Genomic DNA, 17215 nt, shown 5'->3' with positions numbered 1-17215 from the left:
GGAATGTTCTTTGCAAATCTGTACAGTTTGGGGCTTTTTTCCCAGGTAGATTTCATAAAACTCGACTTGTCCAAAAAAAAAAGCTTTTTCTGCAGGTTGTATTTTGCTTTGTATGGCTGCATCGGTTTAATTAGGAAACTTTAGAGGGTGGTGGTTTCATTAGCACTATTATTGTAAATGAACTGTGTGGGTTTTGTTGTGATATATTTTCCAATTGGTTTGCTGGAGCCCTTTGGTATATACTTTGTAAGCAACTCTGGGTATCATATAATCCAACAGAATGAGACACACAATATAAATACTTTATAAAATACATAATTATTTTTTAGCATCTGCTTGCCATAAGCGAGGCACTTTTTAATTTATCAGCTTCATTCTGGATTTCTCTATTCACTGCTGGCAAGTTCCCAGAACAACTTCATTAAATCTTACCTAAAATGTTTCAAATCAATGTTTTGCTTATTTTTAAATACTTCCTTAAAGCAGGAAAATATACAGCAAACAGATGTAGGCATGAAATTAGTAAGATAAAGAATGTATTTCCATACTGTTGATAGACAAGCCCTCTTTTAATAGCCGGGCATTCATAACAGAACTCACGCCTACACAGATTTCTTTAATAAACATGTCTTAAAAATATTTATTTTTTTTCAAAAATAGGCTGCCTGTTGGCATCTAAACCTGCAAGCCTTTGAAACATTTCTACTTTTACTTCCCATCATGAATAGTTACGGAAATAGAAATTTTAACATTATGTCATGAATTAGATGTCCCATAAGCTTAGTGACATTATATAGGAGGATAGCAAAAGAAACATGATACAAGGGTTGTTGCTTTTGAGAGTGACGAAATCTCAGATTAATAGGTTGTGCAAGACTTGTATGATGAAAAGATAAGAGGCAGACGTAAGCTAATTAATTGACTACATAGACTCTGTCTTGAAATTTACTTGGCAGAAATATTTAAGCGGCCCTTTTTGGGGGGGATTTCAGGTCTAGCCTAACTTGTCCTGACTTCGCTTAATTTTCAAGTCCAGACAAGGTTGTCTAGCAGGTGTCATTTCCTGAACTGCATTTCCATGACTGCATGTCTCTAAAGGCAGGAACTTTATTTTAGCCATATTACATTTTTACCTAAAGATCCATGCCAAGATAAATTTCTACCTATTTCCCATTCTGCAGGAGAGCACAGCTAGTTTTTTTTTGGACGCTAGGAATCACACACTGAAGTAAGTGGAGGACAGCATTAAATGGGGCAGTGACAAATAAGTGGGCAGCACCACATGATGTCCATTAGCAGATGAGATATTCGGTGTGTCTCACACACACACACACCTGCCGTTTTGCTATTTGATAAAAACTGACTGTTCTGACCCCCCTCGTCCCACACCAACACACACTCCGAGCCAAAGATAAGTTACGGTATTTAATTAACAGACAGGCAGGTCCTTGGCAGCAAACCGGCACAGATAAGCCGTGGCAGCAATCCAGCCTGCCAAGCTCACAATAATGTTCTCCAACATCAGTTCCTGCGTTGACTTCTGCAAGAGGGGTGTGTGCACAAGCAGTCCTTTTATAGTCTGGAGAGGAGCCTAATGACCACCAGCTGAGTGCAATTACCTCCTGTAACTGCGTAATTGTTCCTTACGCCTATTAGCTCTCCGGTGCCGGGCATCTAGGAACAACTCCCTTGGCTCCTCCCCACTGCTGATGTCCGGATCACACTCCCTTGTCTCCTTCCCACTGGTCCAAGGCTCAGGCGCCTCCTGGTGGCCAACAAGCCTCTCTGCGCCCTGCTCGGAGTCAGAACCCTGTCCAGGGTCCTCCAGAGCTGACTCATAGGGCCCCTCGCTGTCGGAGTCTGGTGGCAGCTCCAACGGCCCCTGCTGGGCCACAACACTTGACTATGCCTAAGACTACAGTAGACTGCCTTCCATGACTTTGTCTCAAAGACACTAGCAACCGGAGAAATCTGAGAGCAGGCAATCGAAAATAATCAGCTGAATCAAATAAATATTAAATAACTTCATCGGGTGTTCCTGCCTGATCCTAAAGGATCCTACTGCTATCTCACGATCACATTAGTTCAATCAATTCTTAAGCTTTTAGTACTAAAATGAAACTTTTGAGATTTATTTCCTCTATGGTCAAGAATAATGAAACGGGTTATAAATACCAAGACAAAATGACAAAATGAAAGACTTTTATACAATGCTTACATGAATGTACTGAGGTTCCTTTAAGTGTCTCTAGAAATAGTATTTGCAATACATAGTAGTTGCAATATTATCTAGAATTGTCAGCTAAGGGTTGGTTAGGGCAGTGTTTTTCACTAGTGTGCCGTGACATAGTGTAAGGTGTGCCGTGGGAAAAACACCCGCCGGGTGTTTTTGCCTCGGGACATCTCTGTGTCCCGAAAGTTGCTTTCGGGACACGGGGATGCCTCTATTAAGTCCCTGCGGCCCCGCCTTTACTTTAAAAACGCGGGGACCGCCGGGAGGTAGCGCACGCAGGGACGTCACTGACGTCCCATGCGTGCGCCCATAGCAACAATCGCGGAGGACCGGAGCAGCGAGGAGAAAGCGCGCTGTCAACTTGGTAAGTGAGAATTACTTTATATATAGTCAATATAGGCAGAGAGTTAATTTTTTTTTAACATTTTCTAATGGTGGTGTGCCTCGTGATTTTTTTCATGAAAAAAGTGTGCCTTTGCACAAAAAAGGTTGAAAAACACTGGGTTAGGGTTAGAGATCCTCCTTTGAAGTAGCTAGTCCATGACTAGCATAACCCTGGATTCATAGTTCCTGCTGGACCAGCAGATGGAAGTTATGCCCAGGAGAACGTTACATTGCTACAGCTGGTGTCCCCATTACTGCATCGCCCACTGATGACAGCAGCTTATGCTCTGATTAGTAGATGACTGGACTATTCCAATACATTCTTGAAGATGATTCAAAAGCTGCCACTTTCCCCCCAGGGATAACAATGCAGCTGCTGGTTGGGGAAACCAACTATTTCAGAATAATACTTGCCGTAAGGTTACTGTGCTGGTTACCAGTTGAGTTCTAGGCCCAGTTCAAAGTGCTGGTCACTGCCTTTATTGTGTGGCACCAGGATATCAGGATATATATACCATCTTAATAAGTAGGATTCTATTATTATTCGTCAAATCTACCGAACCGGTTAGAAGAGGTTCCACCAGTGGACCCGGAAAGCAGGCCACACCTACAGAAGAGGTCCCAAAATTTGTTTGAAACCCACCACTGGTCCTTGGATATGATTATTCTACACTATCATGCTCATACTTATAAAACTCAGTGCCTCTGTGAAAGGTAAGGATGACTACTGCGTTTGTGGTGCAATCAGAACATTGCGTGTGTTGAAGTTGTTTTAACGCAAACCAAAGATGCCTTTTAAAAAACAAGTTTGCATCATATTCTTATGCATGCCAGTGCTGTGTGTGAGGGAATTTAAGGTGGTTCTGACAAGTGTCGTCGGCATCTTCATATCCGGTCACATGGGACGGCAAGCCACTCCCATCCGGTCACATGGGCAGAAAGCCACTCCCACAAAGGAGGCCACACCCACAGAGTAGGTTCGAACGATTTTTGAAACCCACCACTGATCCCATCATACAGTCATGCCAGCCACCGGACCATGGAAGCATCTTTGGACAATGCTGGGTCCCTTGGCTAGGAAACAGAGATGATCACTGCCCCCTAGAGTCGGGCACAACTGGATAGGGAAAACTTTTATCTTTACCTTAGGTTAAAGATTGTTTTACACAAATTAACTCCAAGCGAAGATGAAGCAATAAGAAAGGTTATGGATTGTGCTGAAATGGACAAACCAACTAAAGAAATCCAGGGAAAAGAAGAATCAGAATTCTACCAGATATGGGATCAATGGTATAGGTGGATGGAGGAAAGAAACAAGAATCAATGAAAAGAATATAACAAAACTCAAAAAATAAATAGTTATGAGTAAAATAAGAATGGTGAAATCCAAATGAAATACAATAGAAGGGGAAATAATATAAGGTGAGCGGTATCGATTGATGATTGCTATTAGAAAGAACAGGAAGCTCCTGTTCGTATTGTATTATGTAAATGTGGTGTACGTCTAAGTTTTGTCTGTGTGTTTTACATGTTTGTTAATTTAAAAAAAAGATTGTTTTAGAGTATGGTCTTTGTGTTATTGTGTCACAATTATACACCAGAGTCCGATGATTGTTGACTATATACAAAAATATGAAAGAAACAAATAATCAAATAAATAATTATTAAGGCTGATTGAAATTCCTCTTTTAACAGGATTTGAAATCAACTTTCAGCCAAATTTTCATATTCTAATTTAAACAGGAGCTGTACTATAATTATTTTTAACTAGGACTACATACCGGTAGTTAACCATGGTTAAGAAAAGAAAGTGAAATTCATTCCAAAGACAAGAAAAGGTTAAGAAAAGGAATATATAAAGTGGTTTATAATTTGTCTCCCTTTTATAATGATTTCATAGCTGAGTGTTATTTCAGCTTTAATATAGGGAAAAATGAACATAACTTCATTTCATGAAGCTTTTGAATAACTTTTCATCCTTATAACGCAACCCTCTTTCCAGACCTAGGAAATCTGCCAAATGTGAATCGATGTGGTAATTCAGAGAATGTGTACAGAAAGTAGGATTTTGTGAACAAGTGATAGATTCTTTGATGGACAAATGAGAGGGGCCACCTGCTTCACACATACACAATGGTAAAAATTAAATATTGGAAGCCCTCAAAGGCTGGGGGTACATACATAATGCCATAATTAAACAAGGATACTATGCACTGTCTGACATAAGAATCTAGTTTGCGGAATCCATATCTCCTCTAATAACAAATGATTTTGAAATCCAGATTAAAAATTAAACATTTCGTCAGCTAGCAATATTGCTCAAATTTGTTCAGTCAAAAGAAATGCCTGTTCACTGATTTCGCTTCAAACCTCAAAATAAACCTGTTTGCATAATGAAGCTAAATAAATTTCCCTTATTGGATCCTGCTTCCCCCCCCCTTACTTCATAGCACAAATGATTCTTTGTTAAATTTGACCATCTACAATTTTCTAGCACAGGGGTTTTTCCACTGTGAGGCCTAGTTTGGGAAACTAATGATGATATATGGAAGTATAAAATATGTTTATAATACTTGCAAATGTAGCGTGCTTGCATCAATAAAAAAAATCAATGATTAAAGTATCGTTTTCATAAAACTACTTTTTGACATTACTGATTATTATTAAAGGCCTTTACTTTGTATTTCATTTGAAAACCCTACAGTTAAGCAAAAGCGATGAAAATAGAACAATAATTACAATTTAGAAAAGAAACTAACTCAGCCCAACATCATAACACACATACATTATCAAAAGGCAACACATTGCACTATTGCAATGTGAACAATATTGCACAATATTGCACAAATTGCACAATATTGTCCAATAACTAACAGTGGAGGAAAAGATTCTGACAATTTCTGTCAACATTTGTTAATTCAATACAGTTTTTATCTATGATATGTGAATGTTTACATATTACCATTAGTATCTTTTCATTCGTAATTAATACCTAACAGCCTTTTAATCCAGGAACAGATTTTTTTAATCTTCTCGCTACATTTCCAGCAGTGGAAGAAGCAAAATGCTTTGCTAAACAGCAAAAATTAAACAGTAAGTTATTCTGATATAACTTTCTCTAACCTCATCTGTATTATATGTCTACACAGCAAACGAGAACAGACACAAACATATGTAAAATGAACATTATCATGTAAGAACTTCAATTTGTCACAGGATTAATAAATGATGCTTATAAATAACAGAGATTCATAAACCATAAATTGCAAATATCCATTCACCAAAAATCTTTTCTGCAGCAGCAAAAAATATATTAAATTTCTCCAGAAAATACAATAATACAATACAATAGCAGAGTTGGAAGGGACCTTGGAGGTCTTCTAGTCCAACCCCCTGCCTAAGCAGGAAACCCTATATCGTTTCAGACAAATGGCTATCCAACATCTTCTTAAAGACTTCCAGTGTTGGGGCATTCACAACTTCTGGAGGCAACTTCTGTTCCGCTGATTAATTGTTCTAACTGTCAGGAAATTTCTCCTCAGTTCTAAGTTGCTTCTCTCCTTGATTAGTTTCTACCCATTCCTTCTTGTCCTGCCCTCAGGTGCCCTGGAGAATAGTTTGACTCCCTCTTCTTTGTGGCAACCCCTCAAATATTGGAAGACTGCTATCATGTCTCCCCTAGTCCTTCTTTCTATTAAACTAGACATACCCAATTCCTGCAACCGTTCTTCATATGTTATAGTCTCCAGCCGCCTAATCATCTTTGTTGCTCTTCTCTGCACTCTTTCTAGAGTCTCCACATCTTTTCTACATCGTGGTGACCAAAACTGAATGCCGTATTCCAAGTGTGGCCTTACCAAGGCCTTATAAAGTGGTATTAACACTTCACGTGATCTTGATTCTATCCCTCTGTTTATGCAGCCTAGAACTGTGTTGGCTTTTTTGACAGTTGCATGTTCAAGGTACTACTACTATTATTATTATTATTTTTGTAAACTTGAGACTAGTATACTTATTTTTCTCAATGAGCAATAGATTCTGCCTTGATACTCTTCTATGAATTCAATTTTTACCCAGTTCTTTTTTTTTTGATAGTAGGGTTAAGAATACTTAAAGGTGAGAGAAACTCATAGTTATATATTGTTCTTATTTGTGACTTCCCAGACTGATTGGAGTTCTTTTGACAGGTAAACTGTAGTTGGGAAGATTTACTACTGTCCAAAGTCTTTTCTATTGCAAGAGACCGTGACTCTAACTGTGGATGGTGGAGCTTAGAGACTTGGAAACTAGACTAACAGGCATTAATAACTTTTTATAGACCTTTAAAAATTACTTTGAGTGGAACATGTCTTATGCTGTTTGGAGCACTTTGCTCTGCTGAAGGCAGTCACAGTTTGTAAGCTTTATATAAGACAGAGTCAACTGTTTAGCTAACCACTCACACCACTAATCCTAGTTACCTTTTTCATTAAACTGAATTGACTCAACCGGGGGTGACGTTACTTTTTTACACTGTCAAACTACAAACTATGAAATAGATTTTTTGGGTTCTACCACAAAACCGCGTTCGACTAAAGCGCGCTCGACGAAACCGTGTAGCTGACGTCATCACAGCGCGACAAAAAAAGCACGCTGCGAACGCTAAAGCTAAAATTAACCCCTAAACCTAAACCTAACCCCCTAAACCTAACCCTTAACCTAACCCTAAACCTAACCCTAATCCTTAACCTAACCCTAAACCTAACCCTTACCTTAACTTGAATCGGCTTGCTTTCAAAGCGCTATTTAACGCGCCCTTTTTTCTCCGCGGTCGCTGTTGTCGCCCTGCTGATGACGTCAGCGACGCGGTTTAATCGGGCACGCTTTAGTGGAGCGCGGTTTTGTCGTGCCACGGATTTTTTGTCCCTCTGGATAAGTATTTAATTCTAACTGAGTTTTTGGAATGTTTGATTCCTGGCAACCATAAGAAGGCTTACAACGTATGTTCTTGGGTTTAACTTCTGATTACTTTAGATTTTTTTTAAAAAAATCCAAATTGCAAGATTTATGTTGTATGTTGTTCCGAATCAGTTGATCAACTTTCAAACAAAGCCTAATCCCATTTTTTAAAAATCTGTAGGAAAATACAAAGAGCATGTGACGAACAATCCGTGCCTCAATGAGACACTGAATGACAGGAACACACTATCAATCTCATTTTACCTTCCTCTGAGGTAATAGTTTACACAGAAATATCATCAGTAGGGCAATTATGCCAGTGTTATTTTGAATGTTAAACTGAGATGTTGTTATGGCTTTTTAATGAACTGAATGCACTGCTGTTCAGATAAAGCACTGAGTACTTTCAAGAGTAAAGATAAACGTACCTCTTTAACTGGACCATCATCTTATTTACACAAATCTCATACCTAAATGTGGTGGCCCGGCAGGAGTCGGTGGAGCTGCCGCCAGACTCCGACGGCGAGGGGTCTTATGGGTGGCCTTGGAGGAGGTGGAGGACCCTGGACAGGGTGTTAGGGCTCGTCCGGAGTTATTAAGAGCCGCCGCCAGACTCCGACAGTACGGGGGCTGGTGGGTCGGCCTTGGAGAGGGTGGAGGACCCTGGACGGGGTGTTAGGGCTCATCCGGAGTTATTAGAGCCGCCGCCAGACTCCGACAGTACGGGGGCTGGTGGTTCGGCCTTGGAGAGGGTGGAGGACCCTGGACAGGGTGTTAGAGCTCGGCCGGAGTTATTAGAGCCGCCGCCAGACTCCGACAGTACGGGGGCTGGTGGTTCGGCCTTGGAGAGGGTGGAGGACCCTGGACAGGGTGTTAGGGCTCGGCCGGAGTTATTAGAGCCGCCGCCAAACTCCGACAGTACGGGGGCTGGTGGGTCGGCCTTGGAGAGGGTGGAGGACCCTGGACAGGGTGTTAGGGCTCGTCCGGAGTTATTAGAGCCGCCGCCAGACTCCGACAGTACGGGGGCTGGTGGGTCGGCCTTGGAGAGGGTGGAGGACCCTGGACAGGGTGTTAGGGCTCGGCCGGAGCTGTTAGAGCTGCCGCCACACTCCGACATGGCACCATCCATCTTCTATCTGCAGAAGACGACCCTAACGAGCAACAGCTGCTCATTATTCTTGCATCCCGATGCAACTCACAGCAAGCTTCTGCTGAGTCACAACCCTTAAATATTTACAAAAATATATTTTTTTTCATTCTTCAGCAATAATTTTCTTTAGAGTTACTTTATCTATAACTGGAATGTTTTTTTTATATCTTTTTCATAATAAAAATAATAAAAATATTATAATACAATTTTCCCTATTTGGCTATCCATCAAAACATTTCACACTTTAAAATTCAGAACTCCCAAATCCCATGGTTTTCGGTTAGATGGAAATTCTGAAAGCTGAAATCCAGAACATCTGGAAGGGCCAGGATGAGGAAAACTGCTAATACCAGAAATCAACAAAACGTCCTTGTTAACCAACCAAATCACATTTTCCAGATAATCCTGCATCTTTTTTTCAGACGAAGTCTATCTGCATTAGATTAAGATTGACCCAACAAAATTGAAGAAGGGTCTGGTCTCCTTTAATGAAAAGGGTAAAACCTTCCCATTGTCTTAAGCCCCAGATGCTTCTAAAAGCATAATCTTCATTAAGGAAGCCTCATTATGGAATTTCCTACCCATGGCAATGTATTTGCAATTACTATTAGTTCAGTTTAGCTGACTGCTTAAGATACATCTCTTGCCGTAGGCTTCTGAATCCTCTTAATGTGCTTGTTCCTGCTGTTTTGAATGTAAGCATTGCTTTTAATGTTTGGTAATCAGCTCTGCCGCTTTATTTTGTCAACTGTGATCCTCTGATTTAAAAAAAACGTAATCTATAAATAAAGAATAAAGTACTAATAATATGAATAGTTACAACTTCCAAGTACCCTCGAGGCTTCGTATCAAAAAATAATTTTTTAGGTTTCTTCAAACAGAACAGTAGAAACTTCCCTCTATCTTTGCTCCAAACAAAATTAAAACGTATTTTACAACAGTGAGCACAATTCTTTAATGTAACAAAGACCACATACTGTATAGCAGTGATGGCGAACCTTTTTGGCATCGCGTGCCAAAAGCGGGGGGAACGCAGGGGGGTCGTGGGTGGGCATGCCACACCCATAATCCTATGTGCGCGACCCCGTGCACATGCACACGCTACCCCCCCACCCACGCGCATGGAAACCCCACCCTCTTTTGAGTCCGCAATGATCTCATTTTTTGCCCTCTCCGGGCTCCAGAGGATTTCTAGGAGCCTGGGGAGGGTGAAAATGACCCCCCCAGGCCCTCCGGAGGCTTCCAGCGCCTTTCACTTGCACCCACAGCACCTGCCGCTCCCCACCGCCTTCAGAGGCAACAGAGGCAAGCGCTACTCTTGGGGGGGGGTGCTCGCGCGGTCCTGGCCTGAAGCCTCATGACCACCACCCCCGCTGAGCCAAGCACGGCTCAACTGCGCCGGGAGGCACCTGGCAACACCAGCGGTCTCCCTGGTGGCCAGCAAGTGGTTGCAAGTGCAATGCCCCTGATGTCCAGTACCTTCCACCAGCGCAGAAAGGGTGTGCGGTGGGGAAACAGGTTCCCGAAGTAGGGGGGGGGGGAGAGAGATCGGACCAGTGGGGGGGGTGTTTTCCCGTTGGCCACAGGAGCAGCGCTGGGCTATATACTCTCAAGCAAATTTCTGAGGCTATAAAGCAGGGGTGTCAAACTCGATTTCATTGAGGGCCGCATCAGGATTGTGTTTGATCTCAGGGACTTGGCGGTGGTGGTTAGGGCGTGGCCAAAATGGGTATGGCCAACTCGATGTCACTTGTTGAGGCCCCGTTTTTGACCGTGATGGCCTCCTGCAGCCTTCTGCCAGCAAAAACAGAGCACGTGGCCTCCATTTTCGCTGGCAGAGGGCTGCAGGAGGCCATTGCGCCCCAAAACAGAGCCCAGGTGGGCCTTGTGCAGCCTTCCTGAGCTCCATTTTCACTGGCAGAGGCACCCTGGGCGGGTTCTTCGCTGTTTCCAGGGTGGCCCCGTAGGCCAGATCTAAGCACTCTGTGGGCCAGTTTCAGCCCCCGGGCCTTGAGTTTGAGAACCCTGCTATAAAGAATAGTGTTTTAACTTTTACTTTACTACAAAGTTTAATTCCTCCTTACCCACCGAACTGCAGGGCGCACAGACCCTGGCAATATGCAACTCAGGATAAAACAAGAATCCTACAAAATTATAAAGCTAGAAACGAGAGTATACATTATAACATATTGCTAAAAATATTCTTGTGAATTCTGTTATGATTACATTATGTAGATTTATATGTCCAAATTCAGGGTGGGATCCCAGAGAGTAAATAATGATAGACATCATCTTAAGAACAGGTAGCTTCCTTCTTCAACAGGTAGTAAATTCTGTGTTGGTAACAGCTCCTTTGCATGCAAAACACATTTATCATGAGCCAAGCAGTATTGCCTCTTGCAAAGGATTGGATATAAATGCCTGCTGTATTGGAGCGCCCTTCACAGTATTAAAAATGGGATAATTCATAAAGACAAGCAGTGAAGGGAGCATTTCACACTATGCCTCTAAGCTATAAATACTCCTGGCATTTTCAAGAAAGTTCTTCTTCAGAGCTTTAAGTGTTCTACATACTTCACCTTTCATGGCAGACATAGAATCGCGCCCAACTTGTTAGATAATAATAATGTTCAACACATACCAAGTTTTCTTGGTTTCTCGCAGCTACTTTCTGATCATCTTCTCCCCCATTTTTCATGTATTTGACTTCCTCCACAGGTTTGATCCTATACTCATCTGGAAATTTAAAGGAGAAGAAAAAAGTCACACACAAAAGTAGTAATAGAAACTATAGGGCTTACAGCAGGGGTGTCAAACTCGCGGTGTCTTGTCGTCATGTGATGTATCGCGGCTTTTCCCCCTTCGCTAAAACGGGGATAGGTGTGTGTATATATTTGTTTCATTTGCTATAAGCCAGGGGTGTCAAACTTGTGTCATAGTATAACCCAGTGGTGGGTTTCAAAATTTTTTAGAACCTCTTCTGTAGGTGTGGCCTGCTTTGTGGGAGTGGCTTGCCGGCCATGTGACTGGGTGGGTGTGGCCAACTTGTAAAATGTGATGAAACTCACTTAACAACGCTCTTGCTTAGCAACCAAAATGTTGGCTCAGAAACTCTGGCATTTGAAGCACACAAATCTTAAAGCTGTCAAGTTACAAGACCCTTGCACCCCTAACCCTTTAGAGAAAAAAACCCCAGGGGTGTTCAAACTTGACAGCTTTAAGACTTGTGGACTTCAACTTCCAGAATTCCTCCTCCAGTCATGTTGGCTCAGGAACTCTGGCATTGAAGCACGCAAGTCTTAAAGCTGTCAAGTTACAAGACCCTCGCATTCCTAACCCTTTTGGAAAAAAAAAACCCAGGGGTGTTCAAACTTGACAGCTTTAAGACTTGTGGACTTTAACTCCCAGAATTCCTCCTCTCGCTCTTCATCTTGATGATGTGCGGACGGGCGGGGAGAGGGAGCTGGAACCGGTTCTAAATGGCACTGTAGATTTGTGGAACCTCTTCTATAGAAGAGGTTAGAACTGGCAAGAACCCACCCCTGGTATAACCATACATTCATCTGTAAACCATATATAATGATTTACAGAGAACAAGCTATGCATTTTTCATAATGTCATTTAGCAGCTTAACAATAGTATTGTACAGTACTATCCTTTGAGTATTAGAAATAGCAATTTCTAGATATATAAGAAGATAGAATGAACATTTTTTTTTAAAAAGAACTTGAAGTATATAAATATGTTAAGAGTATTTTGATCAATGACCCCAAGGACCATTCAAAATATAATTGAATGGTCAAATGTGTACCTTTAATACCACTCTGAGCATACATACCTAGCATATGCAATTGAGAAGCACACCAGAGAATTGAGCAAAGTGCACCTCCCTGATACTGTATGCTGGGGTACAGGGAGTGGTAATGAGTTAAAAGAAAAGGAAACAGAATCATGAACAGTCATCACAAAGGAAGAATAGGAAATAGTGCCCCTCTGAAATATTAAGAATGATGCTTTTAAACTTTAGCAATAGCAGTTAGCAATAGCAGTTCGACTTATATACCGCTTCATGGGGCTTTCAGCCCTCTCTAAGCGGTTTACAGAGTGAGCATCTTGCCCCCAACAACAATCCGGGTCCTCATTTTACCCACCTCGGAAGGATGGAAGGCTGAGTCAACCTTGAGCCGGTGAGGTTTGAACTGCCGAACTAGCAGTCAGCTGAAGTAGCCTGCAGTACTGCACTCTAACCACTGCGCCACCTCGGCTCTACTAAAGATTGCCAATTTTTATTTCCTCATCATAGATTGTTGCATCTCTGTAAAACAGCCTTCCTCAATATAGTGCCCTCCAAATTTGGTGATATATCTGGTTCTCAAATGAAGGAGAATATTTTTAGCTCAGGGTTGGAATGCAGGGTCCTTGGTGCTCTCTGAGTTTGCTTGTTTTCTTGCAGACATTTCATTACCCTAACTAGTAACATCATCAGTGCTAGCATGATTAGGCATCACTAGCCCTGATGATGTTAGCAGTAGCAATAGCAGTTAGACTTATATACCGCTTCATAGGGCTTTCAGCCCTCTCTAAGCAGTTTACAGAGTCAGCATATCGCCCCCAACAACAATCCGGGTCCTCATTTTACCCACCTCGGAAGGATGGAAGGCTGAGTCAACCCTGAGCCAGTGAGATTTGAACAGCCGAACTGCAGTCAGCTGAAGTAGCCTGCAGTGCTGCATTTAACCACTGCGCCACCTCGGCTCTTACCTAGTTAAGGTAATGAAACATCTACAAGAAAACAAGCAAACTCAGAGAACACCACAGTCCTAGAATTCGTGGTCAGCATACCAACAAACATTAGTTCTGTCTTCTTCTGTCATCTCAGAATATTTTTTTAAAAAATGGCATTTCACAAGTTCAAGGGATCTCTGTTATTTTAGGAAGATTTGTTTCTACCCCACTAAGAAAAGTACGACTAAAATCTATGTTGTCAAAATGAAAAATTACCGCCAGAGGTAATTGGAAAAGTCTTAGTTCCTTGCTGAGAAAACAGAAGTGTCTCCTAGGTAACTTAACTGTCAACGTTAAAAGAGAAATATGACTAATTATGACCTACAACAGTATAATATGAATCACGGCAAGTATAAATATATCTGTCCTGGAATTGACCCAATGCACTTTGAATTCAAGAACTGGATTTCCATGAGGCTGAAAAGTATTATTTTAATTCAAATGTCAACATTCACAACTGGTAACTTGCAATAATTCAATTTCACAAATATTTCCCCGTGACGTTCGTACTAATGAAAATGGAATCCCTATAGGAATATACGAGAACACACTAAATTTATTTCTCCCAAGCATTTGGAAGTAATTCTGATAACACAAACTAAGAATTGTTACCAGAATGACAGCTGGGATACAGTCAAACTAGGTTAAGCAAAGTCATCATACAGCTTGTCATTGAAACCATAGGGTTACTGTTCTGACCCCTTCCTCTGTCCAGCTGAGACAAGTGTAAAATGGAATGTCCTTTAATAACAAGACCAGACTCTCGGTGGCTGAAAGCCAAATAAACAAACAGATAAGGACCTTGGCAGCAAGGCCGACAAACCTTGGCAGCAATTCAGACTAACTCTGGCAGCAATCCAGCCTGCCAAGTTCGTTCCTCTTTAGTCCAAGCATTGACTTCTGCAAGAAGGGCGTGGAACAAGCAGTCTCTTTTATAGTCTGGAGAGGAGCTTAATGACCATCAGCTGAGCGTAATTACCTCCTGTAATTACGTAGTTGTTCTTGACGCCGAGTAGCCCTTCGACAGCGTGCATCCCGGAACAACTCACTATTGGTTTCTGGCTCACTCTCGTTTGTCTCCTCCCCACTGATCCAAGGCTCAGGCGCCCCCTGGTGGCCAACCAGTCTCTCTGCGCCCTGCTCGGAGTCAGAACCCTGTCCAGGGTCCTCCACATCCTCCAGGGCCGACTCATAGGGCCCCTAGCTGTTGGAGTCTGGTGGCAGCTCCAACGGCTCCTACCGGGCCACAACAGGTTACTATCAGAGGTGGGTTGCTCCTGGTCCGGCCTGGATCAAGGGAACTGGTAGTAGCGGTGGTGGAACGCTCCACCCATCCACCCAGACACTTCTGCGCATGCACAGAAAGATTACGTGAGCGCACCCGAACCAGTAGTAAAAAAATTGGCAACCCACTACTGGTTACTATGTAATGTTCTGCAGAGCCAAGAACAACCTTGCAGAGAGAGCATCCTATAAATTGTATGAACCTTAGAATAGATTCTAAGGAGTGTAGGAAGTCTGTATTTTCATGCAGTATCATAGGAATCGAGATACGCATGCATATTTACTCAGAGGACTGGAATTCTCCATCTTTTAACCACAATCATGTCGGCATTTGGTTCTACATTTAACTGATTTTGTTTTACAATATTTTAAAGATGGTTTGAAATTTGATTATCGAGGGATTTAGGAACAGACTTTATAATAGTTCTACAAATCCAAAGTTAACATAATTTTGCTAGTGGTATCAAATAATTTCTACCTTTTTGAAAACATTTGGTCAACTGACCCATAGGAGCAGAGACAAAAAAAAACATAATGGCAACTTTAATTGGTGTTGTTACTTTAAAGCCATGTTTTTCACATTTAGTAACTTTAATATGCTGGCTGGGGGATTCTGAGAATTGAAGTCCATACATCTTAAAATGGCTAAGGTTAAGAATCATTGTTTAAAGTCATAACACTCACTGTGGCTTTTCACTGATTATCACTATGGCTTTTTTTAAATCCATTTTTAACGTTGATACAACTTTGCTCAATAACTTGCATTTCTGTTTTTTCATATCTCTCTTCCCCAATTATACAAATAGAAATTCCCTTATAGTTCCATATTTTATTTCTCAGGACTTTAAAAACAAAGAAGGAATGGTGCTATTTTACAGTTAGAGAGCGTATACAAAAACAGCGCTTAGCTACAACACAATAATGACTGAATAATATCCCAAATGAAGGAAAGTATACGGGACCCAGGATAATGTTGCACGATCCAATCTGGATCAATCACCAGGACCAGAAGTTTAGTTTTTGGTTTGTTTGTTTATTATATTTATATGCTGCCCTTTTCCCCCGAAGGGGACTCAGGGCGGCTCACAACTCAAACCAGGGAAGGGGGATACAGACAAAAAATTAAAAAAAACAAAGCATAACAATGCATAATTTAAAACACACAACAGTCATACCATTTGAGACAGGGGCAACAGCTCTTTAGCCCCAGGCCTGTCGGAACAGCCAGGTTTTAAGGTCTTTGCGGAAGGCCTGGAGGGTGGTGAGGGTTCGAATCTCCACGGGGAGTCCGTTCCAGAGGGTCGGAGCGGCCACAGAGAAGGCTCTCCTCCGGGTAGTTGCCAGTCGACACTGGCCGGCGGATGGAATTCAGAGGAGGCCTAATCTGTGGGATCTAATCGGTCTAGTGGAGGTAATTGGTAATTTTTGAGTCCTAACGCTTGGAAGACTAAACCTCTTGTCTTGGTGACCGACCCAGTTCTTGAATAATATCAGTCAGATTTGATGGAGAATCCTTATTATGATTATATGAGTTTATGCTTCAATCATAAAGAGAAAGAGTAGACATGTGAATAGAAGACGCCAGGAAGATATGGCCCTTGTGTTGGTTACTAGAAGGCCAAAGTTGGAAACAATAAAGATGAAAACATAGTGAGAGTATTTGACTTTGGAAATAAAAATGAAACAGGAGAATGACTTATTCATTTTTTGTACTCCAATCATTTCTTATTACTCACACCGTCTCCAAGCAAACAAAACAATGCCTATTTTACTACTGGTAAAAGGAAGTAAGAGCATCAAATACGTGGCCTGATGCTGACTGCAGAACAGTTCGTAACTATTTATGTACAATTTCCAAATTAAGGAAATGAAGTTAAAAAAAAAAGAACAATTTAGCAGATACGATCTTGACCCACCGTTTTCAGTGAGTACACTGGGAATCGCCCTGAACTCTTGAACCTTATTGACGAAGGACCCAGAGGAACTCTGGAATGAACTTAAAGATAAAGATAAGAGAGCCGAGGTGGCGCAGTGGTTAAATGCAGCACTGCAGGCTACTTCAGCTGACTGCAGTTCTGCAGTTCGGCGGTTCAAATCTCACCGGCTCAGGGGTGACTCAGCCTTCCATCCTTCCGAGGTGGGTAAAATGAGGACCCAGACTGTGGGGGCGATATGCTGACTCTGTAAACCGCTTAGAGAGGGCTGAAAGCCCTATGAAGCGGTATATAAGTCTAACTGCTATTGCTATTGCTATAAAGCTAACGGAGGCCAACTCCAAAAATGTCAGGAAAGAATTTCAACAAAGTATTTCAGAGATCTGATAGAACAGTGATGGCTAATCTTTTCCTTAAGGTGCCAAAATTGTCTGTGTGTGCTATCACATGCGTATGGATGCCCACCCATCTGCACATGAGCACATGACACCCCCCCATGCATGCACA

At 41.8% G+C, this 17215-nt stretch overlaps 1 protein-coding gene across 1 annotated transcript in view; it reads right to left on the bottom strand.

Moving 5' to 3' along the window:
- Positions 1-17215, bottom strand: part of CUNH1orf21 (chromosome unknown C1orf21 homolog) — a 137745-nt gene that overhangs the window by 56910 nt on the left and 63620 nt on the right. Inside the window, exon 3 of the mRNA XM_087726160.1 lies at positions 11347-11441. Within this exon, the coding sequence (XP_087582286.1) occupies positions 11347-11441 (95 nt within the window). The remainder of the gene's footprint in view (positions 1-11346; positions 11442-17215) is intronic.

This window comes from Thamnophis sirtalis, unplaced genomic scaffold (assembly GCF_051295495.1).
Source record: "Thamnophis sirtalis isolate CommonGarterSnake01/CBP01778 unplaced genomic scaffold, rThaSir2_p1.2 scaffold_12, whole genome shotgun sequence".
NCBI classification, from domain to species: Eukaryota; Metazoa; Chordata; class Lepidosauria; order Squamata; family Natricidae; genus Thamnophis; species Thamnophis sirtalis.
This window is presented reverse-complemented; position numbering and strand designations above follow the sequence as displayed.